This window comes from Lagopus muta, chromosome 27, assembly GCF_023343835.1.
Source record: "Lagopus muta isolate bLagMut1 chromosome 27, bLagMut1 primary, whole genome shotgun sequence".
NCBI classification, from domain to species: Eukaryota; Metazoa; Chordata; class Aves; order Galliformes; family Phasianidae; genus Lagopus; species Lagopus muta.
Genome location: NC_064459.1, coordinates 2,915,553 through 2,933,814, shown reverse-complemented (window position 1 = coordinate 2,933,814; position 18,262 = coordinate 2,915,553). Strand labels below are relative to the sequence as shown.

The 18,262-nt window shown below is 49.6% G+C and overlaps 1 protein-coding gene across 4 annotated transcripts in view; it reads left to right on the top strand.

The window, feature by feature from the left end:
* Positions 1 to 18,262, top strand: part of DPYSL2 (dihydropyrimidinase like 2) — a 44,216-nt gene that overhangs the window by 15,770 nt on the left and 10,184 nt on the right. For all 4 annotated transcript variants that reach the window (XM_048928059.1, XM_048928061.1, XM_048928060.1 and 1 more), the window contains 5 exons: positions 11,832 to 11,996; positions 12,604 to 12,665; positions 13,404 to 13,484; positions 14,315 to 14,383; positions 17,699 to 17,819. In XM_048928059.1, the coding sequence (XP_048784016.1) occupies positions 11,832 to 11,996; positions 12,604 to 12,665; positions 13,404 to 13,484; positions 14,315 to 14,383; positions 17,699 to 17,819 (498 nt within the window). The remainder of the gene's footprint in view (positions 1 to 11,831; positions 11,997 to 12,603; positions 12,666 to 13,403; positions 13,485 to 14,314; positions 14,384 to 17,698; positions 17,820 to 18,262) is intronic.

Below are 18,262 nucleotides of genomic sequence, written 5' to 3'. Positions count from 1 at the left end.
AATTAGATCAAAATAACTTTCCCTGTCGTTTGTGTCTGGGCTCTGACAGCATTATTTCCCTCCGTGGAACCATTGTGAGCAGAAAGTCAAGTTTTCTAAAGCAGCCCTTTACTTCAGAGGGATCAGCTGGGTCTTTGTACTTCAGAAGTGCTTAAGCCTCTCTGTTTGCACACACGTTGGTTGGCTTTATGACTGCAGTACCTGAATGTCTGTGTGATGGTGCTCATAACATGACTCTGAGTTGGGGAAACTGGAGAAAAGTCCCCCTTTAGAGCTTCCCCCATGCTTCCCAATCTCATCTCTATGTTTTTCTCCCCTGGTTTGCCTGGGTTGGCTGTGCTGTCTCTTTCAGCTCGAATCGCATGAACGTTGTCCCTTTAATTCTCACATGGGCTGCATCCGAGGGAAGCACACAGGAATTCCAGAATGTAATCTATTGTTTCCAAGCCATGTTCCTATTTACTTCCCCTTCACAGTAATCTCATTGCTGCACATCCATGATGGGAACATTGGGTTATTGATGGGTATTAAACAGTGCAGCCCCGTTTTCTGCCCAGCCCTTCTCTTCCTGAGCTCTCTCCTCTCACAAATTGGGACCGATTTCTGAGCAGGAATTCCTGCTGTGATGCTTCTGTCTCTGCCCCCCAGTGCCAAAGGCACATTGTGAGGCTCCAGCTGGCCTGGCTGGCATGCAAAGAAGCAAAACCAGGTTTGCTGTGCGAGGCTGAATTGAGGCACCGTGATGCAATTATTCTTCTGAAAGCGTCATTTGCTGCACCCCCTTTCTCCATCCCTGCCTTAAAACAGCATTACTGCGGGTTGTGTCAGCAGAGGGCGAACAGCACTGCGTGTCTCAGGAGAATATTGCTTTGGGAAGACTTGGATTCTGGCCCATTTCTAACGTTGGAATGAAGTGGTTGAGGGGAGAAGGATTCCAGGATGATCCGCAGCTGACTTTGGAAGAGGAGGGCGTATGGGGCTGTAGTTCGTCCAGCTTCCCTGAGCTCCCCCTTTTTCTGTATTGGTAGGACAGGGGAGGGTGGCATTAAGTTGTGCCAGGCTGGGTGTTAGGGACAATTTGTTCTCTGATAGAGCAGTGGTGCAGTGGCTCAGCTGCCCAAGGGGCGCTGGGGTCATCGTCTGCAGAGCTGTTCTATGGAGATGTGGTACTGGGGGTCAGTGGCACTGTGGGGCTTGGTGGTCTCAGAGGTCTTTCCAGCCATAGGGATTCCATGTTGTGTGGAAAGAGAATGATCCTTTGGAGTTTGGGAAAGGGCTCAGCCTGAAGTTGTTCTTTACAAGTATTTTTCTCACCTGTGTAGCCTATGGAGTTTATGTCGAGCTAAAGATGGCGTTTGTGGGCACCCTTTGTCTTGGCCAGAGAGAGGCTGATGCCCTCAGGCGTTCCCTGGAGCTACTGGAGAAGTTAAGAGCAGGGTGGTCTCTTAAAAGCACTGCAGTCGTTTTGTTGCTTATTGGTTGTGATGGGCGAAATCCCCTTCGACACCCACAGTCTGACTCCCCCTGACTTCAGCAGAGGCAGGATTTCCCCTCTGCTTCTTACCCTGCAGAAAGGACAAAGCTGAGCTGCGTGTATTTATGGGCTCCCCGATCCTCTGGTCTGTTGAATGTCCCATGGCAGCTCCCACACACGTTTAGTTCCCCCCAACGCTGCTGCTTTCTGGGTATCTGCAGTCCTTGAGTCTGACTGCTTGCTGACATTGCCTGTGTTGACTCAGTCAACCGCTGTTATAATCATAGGGAGAAATTACAGTGAGGAGAAATTATAGCTCTGTTTGGCTTGGTGACTTGGGAGCCAGCTGCCTTTTGAACTTGACTAGCAGTTATCCTAATAACATGGAGAATATGCACTTGGGATATGAGCTTTGTATCTGGGGAGGTTCAGAACACGAAGGGGAACTTTGAATGGAATGCACTCAGCTTCTTAATGTTTTACCCTGCTGTTAAAGGGAGGGCTGGAGCAGGATGGCAGGGCTCCTCAGGAGAGTGCTGGCTGCTGGGCTCCACTCAGCAGTGTAAGCAAGGTGACTTTACAGCTCCTGGGTCGTCCTGAGGGATCCCTATCTCACAGTTCATCAGCTTAGAAGGGTGATCCCAACCTACTATGGTGCCTCACCTCTCAGTTCTTGGGCTTCAGAAATGCAAGTGTAATAGAGGGAGGTTGGAGAAGGGCTTAAGGAAGGGCCAGGCAGCATTCTGGGGCAATGGCAAGCTGGCACAGTGTGTGTTAGATCCACACATGGAGATCACCTACAGTCCCACTGGTTGCTGGGTTGCTGTGAGGGTTAGTCCTGTCCTGGTAGAGAGGAAGAGTCTGGATGGTGGGCAGAGGAAAAGGATGGAAACAGAGGGAGAGAGGTGACCCAGCAGTCATGCACAGAGCATAAGCCAAGCAATTGAGTCCGAGGGCAGTGGCCACAAAGCTGCAGCACCTCACCTGATCATAGAATAGTTTGGGTTGGAAGAGACCTTACAGGTCATTTAGTCCACCCCCCCTGCAATGAGTGGGGAACCTATGGCTGTGTATGTGTGCATTGCATTGTTGTACAGAGACCAGCCTGAATTTTGCTCCTTTTTGCACCCAGAAGCAAAGATGAAGAGGAACTGTGCAGTGAGGGACACCAGGCCAGGCAGCGGCACATGCCTGCTTCACCTCCCGCAGCTGCTGGCAGTTCTGCAGCAGAGAAATGTTTAATTCTCTAGAAATGTAATGGAAACATCCACTTGTTTGGAAGTTGGATGTTTGTGTGGGGAGAGGCTTCTCTTGGATGCTGGTATTAAGATAATGTTGTGACCACACAGGAGTACAAAGTCCCTCCGGCCGTTTCTCTCCTCTCTCCAGTTCTCAGTGCCTTTTGTACCCCCCTGCTCTTTGGGCTCTGCACCAATTCATGCTTAACCTCCCTTGCTTTGCTGCCCTCCAGCTCCCTGCTGATGCATTTGGTGCTTTCATTCAGAGCAGGCTTAAAATCATTCATGAGAAAGGCTGTCTGCATGCAGGGATGGGCAGTCCCCTGTGGTGTGCTGCTCTGCTCCAGCTTTAAGCCCCTCTAAGTCCATTAGGCATCGTGGTACCCATGGGCTGACAGCCTGCTCTGCTGCCCGTGCTTCCTGCTGTCCCCTCTTTGCTTTCTGCTGGGTGGGATTGTGCCTGTTGTTCTGCTGGGATTTGCTAAGAGGTCTCTCTGGAGCCAATCTGCCAAGTCCTTGATGTCTCTTGCCAGTTAGCACAGAAGGAAGCAGCTGCTCAGCCCTTGACATACGTTGTGTGTTCCGTGCGTTGGATTCCCTTTGGGCTGCAGCGGTTGTAGCATCTTTGCTGCTGCTGTGAAGAGCAATTAAGAGCTGTGCTGCTTTGCCTGAGGTTGTGCAGGAGGTGGTGGTCCCTGGCTGGTGGCCGTACTTGGTGGCCCTGCCCAGTGGCCCTGTCTGTTGGCTGAGCCTTTCTTAGAGCATCGGCAGCTTGGGGATGGAGTCCTGTGAGCCACTGCTGTTCAGCACAGCTTGCCTGTAAGTAGATTTCCCCTATTTTCCCATCTTCTGTCTTTTCCAGAGCTGCTCTGCACACCGTGCCTGCCTTCTCTCTGGTCTCCTGCATCTTTGGCAGCCCTGATTTCTGACAGAGGCCCCAGCACTGTTTGTTTTGTTCCATAAGGAGGAAGGAGTGGCTGCAGGCTGTCCTGCACGTGCTGCAGCCTGGATACCCCAGTGTATCCAGCGTAGCTCTGCACAAATGAGTGCTGAAATGTCCACAGCGCTGACAGTGCAGCCGTCTTCCTGCAGATGGAACTGACCTACATTTTTCCATGCATCTGAAAAGAGGGATTTGGCACTCGCTCAAGAGAAGTAACCAGCGTTGTATGTTTATGCAATAGCACTTAATCCCTCTTATTCCATGCAATGGTCGGGATGGCTGTACTGCTTTCCCGCTGCATGAAGCCCACGTTCTTTTCTTTGAAGAGCTGCTTCTAAATGCTTCCCTTCCTTTCATGTGCCCAGTGCACTCAGCCCCAAGTCCCGTGCCTTAGGGATGACACACAGAAGGATGGAGCTAATGGGTATCACTTGACAGTGCATGCTGTGTGCTGCCAAGTTTGAGCTGGGTCCTCAGCTGCCTGAGCAGATGATCACTGTCTAAAGGTTGTCTACTGGAGACTGAAAAGCAGTCTGAAAAAACAACAAAAAAAAACTATCAAAAACCCAAACAGCAAAACCCCACCTCCATCAGCACTGTCTGTGATGAGTTTTCAGGGCATGTATCAAATCTTGCTGGATAGCCTGTCTTAATCACCCTCAAGTTGAGACAAGGTCATAAAAGCAGCGGGAAATGGTGCCTCCAGCCCTTCCTTTGGCACGGTTGGCTCTGCATGGATTGCTGCCTTCCTGCTGGCGTTCTTTGGCTTCTTTTGCCTTCTTGTGAGCTTGACTCAGCAAAAATCATCCTTGTCAGACAGGAACTTTAGCTTTCCACACTGGGAATTAGCTTTGCTTGTCAGGGGAAGGAAGCAAATGATGCCTGAAAGAAAGCATGGCAGAACAAAACACGTTATTTCTCGCGTGGGCGCGGTGGAATTTGGTGTCCTGAGTCAGCAGAGCCCTTTTCCATCTCTCAGCCACTGTGCCTTCAGTTCATGGATCCCCTCTGTTTCTTACAAATGGGGCCTTTTTAATCTTCCTGCTGGGAAGAAGTGTTAAAGGAATACCAATTAGCCCCCCGTCTAGTATAATCTAATCATGCTTTGCTTGCTGGGCGTGCATCTCTCTGCCGTGGCAGCTGTGTGCAATGGCAAGGAATGCAGCAATGGGCACTGAGGAGTTATGGCTGCTGGGAAGACTCTTTTCTTCCTTTGGTGCAGCGCTGTTGGTGCTGCCAATGGGCACACATTTAATTTCTCTGTGCTTCTGAATTCCCTGTTTTTGAGCAGTGGGAGGAACCATTGGGTTTGATGCAAATGGGGAACCTGACGGTGAATTTTCAAAGCCCATCCTATAGGGCTGTGCTGTTGGAAGTTCCCCTTCCAGGACATATTTTTAGCAGATTGCTCTGTTCCTGAAAGCAGTTCCATGTGTGCTGTGTGTGTGTTTTTGAGATCTGGGGGTCTCTGTGGTGGTTTACATATGAATGCCATTCCCTGGTGCAGCCTATGGGCAGCATGAGCTGGTGGAGGAGCTCTGTGAGAACCATCCCATGCTGTTACACAGCACAAAGAGGAGGGAGGGGGGAAGTTCCAAATAATTGCATGGCAAGAGGTAGAGTAACCAACAGTTACAACATCTCACCCCATAAACGTGTCCTTTTAGGATTCTTCCCAGCTCGGGGCACGGGAACTGATCCATCCCTTTCCAAGAGTTTTATTTATTTCAGATGGAGCTTTTCAGGATTTGTAGCAGTGTCCAAAGGGATGAGTTCAGCCCCTGATGGGGTTCAGATGACTTCTCATGCTGATGGATAGAGGCTCTCTGCCCACCATGAAGCAGAGTAGTGTGGTGAAATCATTGTAGCTGGAAAATCTGTAGATGCTCTTCTGTCATGTAGAATTCGGCTGTGGCTCCAAGATCAGTGTCTGCTCCTGTTAGTTTGAGGAGCAGTTTGCAATGGCAGCTGGATAGAACGGGGAAAAGTCCCATAAAGTCACCCTGCAGCTCTGGATCTATCTGCTACCAGCAGTGAAACTGAAGTCACAAATGTGAGAGATGGCGTAAAGGTTTGGTCTGTGGTGGAAACAAAAGACAGAGCCTTGTCTGTGCAAGCTTCAGTCATTAGTGTGGGTTGGAAGAGCCTCGCTGCAAAAATTCCCACTTACAACTGTGCTCCTCTTCATCTCTGTGCTCCCATGAGGCAGTGATGGGCAGTGAAAGAAGGCAGAGAGCCACAGCGTGATCCTGGGGACAGCAGTGCAGACCCAGAGCTGTTCCAGCTTCCCAAGTGGTGGAAAAAGCCTGCAGGGCAGGGCCCAGCTCTGCTGACCTGAGTGGGACAGCGTGTCCGCTTCTTTCTGATCGCAGTTTTGCCCCCTGGGTGCTGCTGTGGTTGCATTTGTTGTTGTGGTTGTGTGTTGCCTTGACCTGAGCTCCGCAGCTCCAGCAGCATTGCGCTCGGTCCCATTCCACAAAGCATTCCAGCCAATTGGCCTCTGAAGCGTTGGGCTTCAAGTGTGGAGTGAGCCTAAAGGAAGGTACAAGTTTTGGAATCACTCGAGTATCTCATCTGAACTTGGCTCCCCTCCTCCTTTAGCATGACCTGGGTGAGCAGTGAACCTGCTCTGTGAGGAACCGGGACCTTTCGTCTAAAGATGCAGTCATTCCAACTGTGGAATTGGGGTTAGTAATTATTGTTTGGACATACAGCCTGCTGTTCCTTAAATTTGTGTCCAGAAGACATTATTAATCATATTTTGGATCTGATCAGACAGCTAAAAAGACAAGGGAAATATCTACGTGACATCAGCGGGGGAGTAACAGAACGTTGCAGTCTGAAAATGTCACCAGCCTGGATATATCCAGTCCTTCTGAGTCCCGTCCAGTTCCTGACTTTCTCTGCATGGAGCCTAATAAACTGCATCAGGACTGACAGAAAACAACCTGTGGTGTCACTGACTCTGCCTTTCCCTCTGTTGGTCCAGCAGATTCTTCCAAGCGAATGACCTCGGTGTGTTTTGTTAGCATGGGATGTGCCATTGGGTGCAGAGAGCTGTTACTCCTCGGAATGATCCCTTCTGTTCTTCAGAAAGCGTAATTTGGGGATAGGACCCCCAGCTATGCAAACTGAATCTCTTTGTGAGCTGTTAGGAAGCTTCTTTCTTTATATCCTCACTGTCTTCCTTTGGCCAATGCATCAGCTTGGGTACAACAGGTAGGTGAAGCAGTGAGCTTAAAGGTGAACTAGTAGCGATCCTTCCTTGTTCTAGATTGAGTAAACACACCCTGCAGTGTGTTTTAGGGGAAGAACTGTCTGTAATGGGAATACAGGGGATGTGAGGCTCCTGCAGGTTGCTTGACTGGGGATTTTGGAGCTCAGAAGACGTGCTGAGGTCTCTGTCCTGTAGCTGAGAGTTGGCTTTAGAACAGTGCTGTCACTGCACAAGGCGTGTTGCCTTGACCTTGGTTATGAAGGTCTCTGATTATGGCATGAAGATTATGGCATGATCTTCTCCTGGGTCGGTCAGGGGCCTGCCTTCTCCTTTGGATCCCACTCACTTCCACAGCATCTCTCCCAGTCCACCCCAGTGCCAGGAGAGCATTGCTGCAGCAACAGACCAGCAGCAGCTCCAGTCCTCATTGCAGGGAGCTCTGCAATTACCAGGGATGAATTTAATTACAGCCTTTCCATAAAATGCCTTTCAGCAGTACATACAAGTCAATAAATACACCAGATTTCATCACAAACGGTGGCTGCGAGGATTAAGTAGTATTAAAAAGGCAGATGTGTTTATAGTAATCAAGCTGCTATTTAAAACCTGACTGCTATCAGTTAAATATTGAGGATTTACACCTTAAACTCTTGCACAATAGGTGCATTCTGTGCTGGTCATTGCCTGAAATAATGTGTACAACAGTGAATGGAGCCCTGCACACGTGGTTGTATGACATACCCAATTTTTTTGGCCTAATTCAGTTTTCTGTTGTCCATATAAAACAGTTTTTCTGTTTCCTGGTAGTGGCATTCATTAGCTGAAGACAGAGGAAGAGTTTTGTGCATGCTTTAGATGTCACATAATTAAAGGGGTTGAAAAAAGGCTTTAGAGGGCAAAGCTGGAAGCAAAAAACTATTAATAGAAACTCCAGGAAGAGCAGCCAGTGAGCCAAGCCCTGCTCAAATGAGGCAGGATGTAAAGAAAAGAAAAAAATCTGAACATGCCACAATACCAGGAAGCCATAAAACCCATTAATCCCCACCCATCAGGGCATCCATCCAGCAAATAACGTTCTGTTTCCAGTGCAGGGCTGGATTCAGCTGTGCCACTGAGGTCCAGAAAAGCAGCCGTTTCTCTTAAGCTGGGTTCCTAACCTGCATTTTTTTTGAGATCTTCAGGTGCCCCAGAGCTCTTTGAAGTGATGTTCGTCCGTCCCAGAGCATCCTGTAGGCTGTTGGTGATCACATCTGCCTGTTACTTCTGTTCTCCAACTGGGTGCTGCTGGGGGAGAGCTGGGCAGCCCCCTGCTTTGGGAAAGCTCCAGTGGGAAGAGGAAACCAACATGCCCCAAGAGATGGTGGATGCCCCGTGCCTGGGGACACCCGAGGTCAGCCTGGATGGAGCTCTGAGCACCTGTGGGTCCCTGTGCACTACAGGGAGTTGAGACAGATGACCTTTAAGGGTCCTTTCCAACTCGAACCATTCTGCGACTCAAAGTTTCCTTTAAATTGGTGCCTTTAAGTTTCCTCCTTCCCCTTCGACTTAATTCTGAGCGTTAACTCTTTGCTGCAGCGTCCAGCCTTATGGGATGGTAGGATGCACAGTGTTTCATGTGGCTGAACGCCAGCCCTGGGACGTGGAAGCCACACACATAAGCTCGCAGTTGTTGGTGCTGTTGTCTCACTTTGGCTTATTGTCTGCTTTTCATCTTGAGCTGATTAATCTGCCTGAGGAGGGGAGCAAAGGATCGGGAGAGGGGCAGAGAGCAGCCATGGGTGGTGAGTGGGTGGGAGCCCAAATAGTTGGAAGTAAGTACAGATGCACCTCATAAGCAGTGTTATGGGGGGAGAGCAAAACCAGCACATCAAAGGGGTAATTAAGGGCTGTTTGATGATGGCATGTGGGTGCACAGGTGCTCGAATCCCACTGCATTACAAAGGGTGGTGAACTTCTGCTTTGTCTGAGAAAAAGACAAACTGTCCAGTAATGCTGGAATCCCATCGGTTTCTTATCAAGAGAAAAATGAGATGATTTGTAAAATACATCATCTTTTTGTTTTTCTTCCTGTGGAGCAGTTGCTTTCCTGATGCAGACCAGCTTGCTTTACAGCCTCTTGCAGTTTGGATTCTGTGTCTCACAAGGGTAGAAGATAAATCTACAGAATGTTTTCTGCTCTGAGCTGGGAAACCACTGCAATCCAAACCCCAGCTTTGCCACTAAGAAGCAAAGAGGATTGGAGCTGAAGTTCAGTGCCGTGCAGGGAGCTGCTCTGAGGACCACAGCTCTGTAATTCCTCCTCGAGGTTTCGGCGTTAGTGAAGTGATACTGAAACGATCTTTCCTTTTCTGCCTTTTCTTCTTCCTTCTGTTTCTTTTTTTGGTGCATGCTTTGAGCTCGAAGTGAGTTGGCAGCTTCCTCTTCAGTACTCAGCAGCTGACATCATTTGTACAGCAGGAAGAAAACATCTGGGCTTGGAAGCGAGGCGAGATGAAGGCTGCAGTGGTCTGGAGAGCAAAGGGGTGACTGCAGTGTGTTGCAACAGCTTGCCTTGAACGCGTCCTGCAGGCACAGCAGTGAGCTGGGGGTTCCCTGGGGAGCAGCGCTCACTGAGGGCCAAGCACTCTGCTTTTCACATGGCAAACCCCCACGGCTGTGTGCTCTGCTGGGTCAGGAGACCTCACATCCGTGCTGCTGCCCGGGGGTCATCTCGGGAAGCTCAGGGCTGTGGGAACGGGGCAGATGGAGCTTTCATCTGCTGCTCTGTGCCGCTCCCTGCGTGGGGACCGTAAAGAAAAAGCTTTTTGTTGCAGTCTGAGCTCTGCCCGAGGGCTGGAAGGAGCTCTGAGATGTGTGAGGGCAATCCCTACCCGTGCCCAGTAAGCAGAAGTAGCTGCAATAATTGGTTGATTTAGCAGCAGGCAAAGAATCAGTCTTAACTCTTCTCCTTGAAGGGACCTGGGCTCATTCTTGCTTGTTTGGACTCTAGCTATTATGGTTTAACTAAAACACAACCAAACAAAAACTAAGCCCCCCAAGCCCTAGCATGGAGGAATGTGGGACGTGATCTCGCAGTGTAGTAATGAGAGGTGATAAAACTGAGAAGCCGTGTGCATGCCTGAATTTGCTCTAGGCTGGATCTTGGGCCTTACATCCGTGTTTCTTGTGCCTTCTGTGCAGCATCTGCTGCCTCTGCAGCAGCACGGATGGGTGATGGTTGGACTCAGTGATCTTTGTGGTTTCCCAGCCTTTATGACTCTATGAATGCAGCTTTTTCCCCCGTGCTGCAGGTCAGATGTGGCTGCTGAGCAGCTCTGTGCTGCTTCCCCAAATCTCTTTGGAGCTGTTAGATCCCAGGTTTGGGGAAGCTGGCGGTTACCTTGCACACCTGAGCCTGCCTCTTGCTGGGTCCTTCAACGTGGATGTAACCAAGTGGGTCACTGGTAGTATTTGCTTGGCAGAGAGCTGTGATGGAAGCAAAGCATTCTGTGTGGATGGGGATGATGGGTTGTATGGCTGCAGTGAGCCCCAGGGAGCTGCTGCAGGATGTGGTGGTGGTGCAGCTTCTATGTGACACATCCCAAATCCCAACATGTGCCCCATTACCTCCATCCCTTATCCTTACTATAACCAGCTGTAGTCTGGCTTTGTCAGAGATCTGGTAGAGGTCCCTTTCCCCACCTCCCTGCGCTGACTCCCATTAGTCATACTTGGGCAGTGCATGAAATGGGACGGTGATAAAGCTCTGATCCTGAACACCAGAGTCAGTCCTAGGGCCTCTGTGTTGGGCTGCAGAGACCATAGTGTTAACCCCTTGCTGCCCTCAGGCAGAAATCCCTAATGTCCATAGGCCACGTGTTGTCTGGGGGCTGAATGCACTTTTACAGCACCTTTCATCTGAGCAGAGATGGATTTATGACTGCGGTGCCATTGAGATTAAATGGGATTGTTTTGGCTTTTTAATTAGTTAGCAGGCTGAGGAAGACAGCTCTTTTGTTAAGACTGGGCCATGTCTGCAAACCTGGGTTTTCTCCATGTCCCTTTGGTAATGCAGAGGGAATGTTATTTTTCTCCTTGTTGTTCGTACTGTTTAAGCTGAAGATTAACTTTGGCAGAGTGACAATGGGCTGCAGAGTGGCCAGGAAACAATTCAGTCTGGAAGCTCGTGGAAGGGTTCTGACCATTGGAGAGGAGGAGCTGGTGGAGGAGAAATCAGATGGTTTTTCCAACAGCAGGACTGTTTGTCAGCTGAGTTTGGCTTCGTTTTCCCAGAGGTGATGAAAACGACATCCGTGAGCTGATGCCAAGCAAATGTCAGAGCTTTTACCCATAGCATAGATTTCTTTAATGGGCAGAAGCCTGTGTCCTCATGAGCAGATAGAGCCCTCCTGTTCCTGAACCCTTCAGCCCCCAGTGGTGCAGCTGTGCCAGTGGCACATGGACAAAGAGCTGCATGTCACATCCTTCCCTTTGCAAACCAGAGCAGTGCTTTGAGGGGCAGGCATGGCCTTTGGGAAAAAAGCAAATATTTGAACAGCTGTTTGCTAGCTGTCATGTGAAAGGCAGAGAGGGAGTGGGTAACGTTGCAGGAAATAGGGTTGGTTTGGGTTAGCCTCTTGCCTTTGTACAGCCTTTACACACCTCAGAAAGTGGAGACATCATTACCAAATCCCTTCAGTTACCATTTGAGGTGGTTCTGTAGGACTGGTGGAATATTCCATAGCTGCCTATGAGCCCGGGTGCTGTTAGACCCAGTGTGCTGGGCTGAAATCAGACTGAAGGGATGGCATGGGCAGCAAGGCTGTGTCTGCGTTCAGGACAGGCTGTTGGTCCTCCTTGTTCTTCACTTTGCACTGCCTCTTGTTTGGGATGTGGAGCAAAAACCAGCTCGTATCCTAAGGGTAAAAGTGATGGCTTGGTTTTGCAGCAGCTTACTGGTGTTCTTATTGTCTTTCCCAGTTGATCATGTGGTTCCTGAGCCGGGGACCAGTTTGCTGACTGCATTTGACCAGTGGCGAGAATGGGCAGACAGCAAATCCTGCTGTGATTACTCCCTGCACGTGGACATCACCGAGTGGCACAAAGGCGTCCAGGAGGAGATGGAAGCTCTGGTTAAAGATCACGGTACGTACAGTTAGAGAAAGCTGAGGGAAGCCTTTCCCCTCCTTGTTCTTCAGAATTGCTTCCTATGTTTCAAGACTGGCTTTTCAGATGTACTTTATCCTTACATCCTCACGACATCAGGCCCTGTTGTTGTCTTGTCCCACTGATGTGGGGAGCACTGATGTACAGAGGTGAGCCTTTGGCTGCTGCCGTGCAGAGGAGCACCTTTGTTCAGTGGAAACCCATCAGCTTGAACTTGAAAATCAAATGCTTTGTGTCGTGAGTGCAGGTGGGTGATCACTTCAGATGCGAAATGAAGGAAGAATCAGGGGCAGAAGAGCTGAATTAAGCAACCTCACAGGCTTTTCCCCTCTGTGATTTCCATGACATTGCATCCTCAGGCTTGAGTCATTTTCCATCTTGCTTTTAGTTTCACTGCCTTCACACCAATTTGCTATGAGAGCATATGTATCGCGTGCATGCATTTCACAGCAGGTTAAAGTAATTTATGTGTCTATGATTACTGCTTGATAAGGGGCTGATGGAGTGGGATGTCTTCTTTCTGTCCTGAGCCTTATCTGTGCCTGCAGTCTGTATGCTGAGGACAGTTCCTTTGCTCTCTTTCTAGGTGTGAATTCCTTCCTGGTTTACATGGCTTTCAAAGACCGCTTCCAGCTGTCTGACTCCCAGGTAGGAAGGATCAGCACATCTGTCTCTATCAGGGTTTATATTCACTGTATTTGGATCTAGCATTCTTCTGGTTTCTGTCTTTTTGTATGTGTAACAGTACCTGAGGTTTGTAACAGTACCCAGAGCTCTGCCTCGAAGAATTCTTTCAACTCTTGGCTAAGGGACAGCAATGGTAAAAGTCATTTTGAGGGAACAGAGGGTTTATCCCAACTCCTTTCGTGTGGAAGCAGTGGCAGTTTTATAAATTGCTGCTTTCTGCATCAATACAGGGCAGGATGATGAGATCCCTGGCATGAGTTTCAGTTTACAAACACATCCTAGTTCAGAAAGTGGGTTTGGGGCTGTTGTGTTGGAACCACTGGGACCTCAGAAAGGAACTGCCCTCCTGTTTGCCCTTCCAGTGGATCCATCTGAGCACAGCTAATTGTCGAGCTGGATAGTTTATATTTCTAAATGTGGTGGGAGGAGAGGAATGCCTGGGAGTCATTTGGAACCGTGTGGGAGGCAGTGGTGGATGACAGTTACCTCTAATGACTCTGATGAGCGTTTTAATGAGCGGCCGTTAACAGAGCAGGCATCAGTTGTGGGTTGGTCAACCTGAGCCCTCTCAAACTCATTGCAGAGTGGGAAATCACACTCCTCTGTCCTCCATTCTGACAAATTCTGTATGCTATTCGAATGTACAGCTGCAGACCACAGACCTGGTGTGTACTGTTGTGTGTATTCTCCCTCTTTCAGATCTATGAGGTCCTGAGCGTTATCCGGGATATTGGTGCCACAGCTCAAGTGCATGCTGAGAATGGTGACATCATTGCTGAGGTATGTTCTGTTTATTCTGTGGATTATCAGCTTCAAACTGCTGGGAGAGGTTTAAACTCAACATCCCTCTTTGCAACCAGGATATCTCTGAGCCACTTAAAAGCACAACGCAGCTGTGCATTGAATGTCATTCCCTTCATTGTCAGGGATAAGTCAGGTTTCTGGGGCAGCTGTTGGCCATCTCTGCCTTTCTGGCCATAACTGAAAGACTGTGCTGGCTGTGACTGCTGCTGCATGCAGAAAAATGCTGTGCAGTAACGTAAAGAAAGAAAACAACTTCGTGTAGTACCTGGGATGCTGACGCTTGGAATCCTTGAAATAGCCACAAAGAGGGCATTGCTAATTGGATGTAATCTGATCTGCAGCTCGTTTTACACGTTGTGCCTCTCCATGTGGCATTGCAAAAGGTTTCTGCATTGTCTCAGTGGGGAGAAGACCACCTGAGTCCTTGAGCCCAGCTGCCTGCCATCGCTGGATGATGTTTCCATGAGATGCTGTTTTTTGAGTCGTAGAGGGACCATTTTATAGACGTGAGTGAGCAGTGAAAGCTGAGGGGACTGTGAGCCCATTGTGAGGCAAATTAATACACAAGGCTTCCCGAGCTCCTGTGAGCGAATCAGCTGGGCTATTGCAGAGCTCTGGTTATGCTCAGCAGTGCATATTGGATAGAACTCTGGTTCTAAGGCCCTCATGCAAAGCCCCATGTGACCACCAACTAGGACAGATGCTCAGGATCTCGCTTGTACCTCTTTCAAACAGCTGTGTTTGCTGCAATAATGCACATTGCTTTAAATCTTTTTTTTTCTGCTCTTCTTTTTAATCTGCCTTAGGAGCAGCAAAGGATCCTGGAGCTGGGAATCACAGGCCCTGAAGGGCACGTGTTGAGCAGACCTGAAGAGGTGAGGATGCCTTTACCGTTGGGAAGCTCCGTTGGGATGGATGTGGCCAGAAGCAGGATTTCATCCTGGCTATAAGTAGTATTGCTATATGGGATAAGGGAGGAGGCAAGGACTCTTCTAGGGACTAGCTCCTACTAAATGACCAGTAACTGCTCCCTTCTGACTGCTGCCTTAGCTACAGTGGGTACTTACGAGAAATTGAGGAACCCCCCTCAGCTTTTCTGCTGGGGAGAGGAGTGCTTTCAGGGAACAATTTTTCCACCCTAAGGTTTAATTCACCCTCTGGAAATGCTCATCTCTTTCTGTAGGTTATTGGAGAGGGTCTGTGAAGGTGCTTTCACATGAGGTACCTAAAGCAGAGTGACGTTGTTTTAGACACTTGTATCTTCTGTTGTATTTGATTGTTAGATGAATGTTGTACAAATGGTGGATTTTATTTTTTTTTTCTACCACGAGGGACCCAAATGATGTACTGAAGGCACAGAAAATGTGTACCAGAGAGGGGAGCTGAGTTTCAGGTCCTAGGCAAGCACTTCAGCACACCTAACCCCTCATCTTCTCTGGGGTTGAACACCCTACTCCCATTTATCTCACTCTCTCTGAGTCCTTGAAAGAATGTGAAGAGCAGAAAAGAACTCACAAGTTGCCCTTTCAGTTCTTCATTTCCCTTCTTTCAGTATCTCTGAGCTCAGTACCTTACCACGGCATTCAAGGGTTGGGATGTCCATCTGTGTGCTTACACACCATAAGTTATCTCTCTTCCCCCAAGATAACAGGGCTGTGCTGCCCGCCAGATGTGGTCCTGCTGGAAGCTGGATGTGTGAGATCATCTGCACGTGCCCTCACGCTCCCTCAGTTTCCTCCCTCGGTTCAGACAAGCAGCATCCAGCAGCATTTCAGTAGGAACGTAAATCATTCAGCTGCTGCAGGCAGAGTGAAGGGAACGCTCTCAGCTTGGGCTGAGCCCTTGCAGAGCTGCTTGGCCTCAGGAGCTGGGATTCTTGCTTCCTGGAAGTTGTGAGCTCACACACCGAGCCTTCCACCCACTCCTGCATTTTTTTCAATGGGACATTTTTCTTGCCTTGCATCAGGAGAGCAGGAACAGATGCCGACTTGACACTTAAGGGCTCATCTGTGGAGCACCCCATAACTGCTGTGGACTTATGAAAGGCTGCTCCTATCATCAAATTAGCCCAGCCTCGTCTGGCTGCTTCGAAAACCATCATTAGCAGAGCAGGAGCTTCAAAGCATGAACCGTGTGCGCCCCTGGCTCGGGTTTGGTGCTCCATCTGTCTCCTGCACTGTGCAGGAATGTGTTGTTGGTAGTGGGGTGAGGAGGGCTGTCCCAGGACACGTGGCCCAGCAGCTGGGCAGCTCTGAGCTCAGCTGTGCCGTCTGCGCAGGGTGGAAGCTCTCAGCCCACGTTCTCCTCCTTTAAAGTCATAGGAAACAGAGCAGGAAACGATGTCATCTGGTTCCCTCCCCTCCTTTTTCCCTGTTGTGTTTTTCAAACCACGCAGCGCTGTTTACGTTGGCTGATGGAGGCCATGTCCTGCACCCCCTGTGAGCCTGCAGGTTGGGCAGGAGGCACGAATGGAGCCTCGCATTTTGCTGCTGGCTCTGGTGTCACAGCCAGCCTTCGGTCCCATCCTTCACAAAGCCACCCCCGTTCCAAGGCAGCATCACCCATCACTCTCTGTAGCTCCCAGCCTCACAGAGTGGATCATTCTGTGATGACTTCTCAGAGCCATCCGTCACTTTTCTGCTGTTTCTGTTTCAGCCACAAGAACGCCGAAAGCCCGAGCGATCCAAGCGCTCCAGGAAATGTCTGTCTTCTTTTTTCTTTTTTTCAGGAGAACTGCTGTGTTAGGGCTTCTGATGCATGCTGGTAATTGCAAACATTCCCCTTTGGACTAGTTGCTGGGTTATTGTTATGTGCCTGTCACCATAGCATCTGGGCACAAGGCAGGAATTCAGCAGCCTCGTTTTCTTCTGGGCAGAAATGATCCTCTTCCTGCTCAGCAGCTGCTTGGAGGCGTTTTGGTCAGAGCTGCGGAGCTGGGCGTTGTTTTATCCCTGTTTGCAAGTGAGGAAACCGAAGCATGGGGTGGAAATGTGAGTGCTGCAGCAGAGGAGCAGTGCGTGTGCCTGCAAACTGATGCCATTGGGAACATCAGCCCATCTGACGTTGCTCTTTGCTTCTCAGGATGGACAGTCAGGCTTTTCTTTGCTCTTTCTTTCAGCCTCCCTTTTCCTGCTGCTGACTGTGGAACCTTGAAAACAGCCTTCCTTTCAGCCTGTCCTTTTTGGGCCAGAAATGTCCCTGTTCTGGCAGCAGCACTCTCTAGGGAAGGTTGTCACCAGCCCTGGAGTGGTGACAGGCCTGGGCAGTACCCCTGTAGCTCTGCTGGGTTTGGGGAGCTGGTTGGGCATCCTTGTGCCAAATTCAGCTGCCAGCTCCTTTATTTCAGGTGCTCCTTTCAGTGCATGGCCCAGCAGCTGCTTCTGGGGCTGATGGGGTTTGGCTGAGTGTGACCTGGGACAAAGCACTGCAGAGCAGATCTCCAGAGTGCTGAGTGTGTGCCAGCCCTGGGCAGGTTCCTTTTGGAAATCAGGTGCCTGGTTGCTGTGGGTTTTCCTTTGTTGACATGGAAGATGTCCATGGCATCGCAGCTCTTTATAGTAGTAGGCACTATGAGAATTCCTCTCATTAAGTTTGTCAGCTGGACTGCTTTGATTAGGATATGTGACTTGGGAAACTCCTGATTGCATTCGTTCTAAGAGCAGCTAGCATGTAGTGCCTCAGCCTTGCTCAGGCTTTCCTTATGGGTATCAAAGTAGTTGATTTATGGGGTGGTTCACGCTCTGTCAGATCCCAAGCCAGATATCGTAGTGGAGGGTACAATTTAGAAGGCTTGCTTGCAAACGTGGCTTACCAGAATATGTGGCTACAGCATCTCTCTTCCGTGTGGGCTGGAACACGAATAGTTCTGCTGAGCTAACATTTAGTTGCTTATTTTTGCTTAGGTTAAAGGAGAGGCTTAACCATACTGACCCCAAGCACCTGGGGGGTTGCTTTAGGACTTAGCCTGCTTGTAGAGAGATTCAGAAGCAGCCTGGGAGGAAAGGGAGTAATGAGAGGGGAGTGTAGCTTGATGCCATCTTAATTATCCTGATTACATGGTACATTTTTCCGGCTCAGATTTGGAGAGGTGGGAGCTCACCTCACGCCTGCACACCCTGATTTCCCCTACAAGGAGGATGGGTTATGCTGTCATGCAGGGATGTTGCTGATTTGCTGACTTTGTTTCTCAGGTGGAGGCAGAAGCTGTGAACCGGGCAATCACCATCGCCAACCAAACCAACTGCCCTCTCTATATCACCAAGGTGATGAGCAAAAGCGCTGCTGAAGTCATTGCTCAAGCCAGGAAAAAGGGTAAGTTATTGCCCTTGGATGGAAGCAACCTATTAGCTCATTCCGTGCAAATCCTTGCCAACATAAGCTTCACCCCTACAGGAGGAGTTTCTTTTTCCAGTGTTACTATCCAGGCTGTCGTTCAAAAGGTCCCAAGCAACTGCTTCTGTCTCATCTCCTGCAGAGAAGTATTCAGGGATCGTTATCAGTGCCAGAAGCTGTTTTTTCTGCTCAGCCTCCTCGCACGCATCCCACTACACTGAGCCATGTGCCTTCGTGTTATCACAGAGTAATTCCCTGCTTGACAAATCTCCATGGAGACAGCAAGCTGTGTCCTCTCTCCAGCTCCTGTGCTCTTCCCTTACTGCTTACTGCTGAGCTGCTTCTGGGGTCAGAAGCAATTCCAAGAGTCCTGATGGAGCTCTGTGACTCGTGGGCCCTCTTGGAGGTGGTTGGAGTAGCTG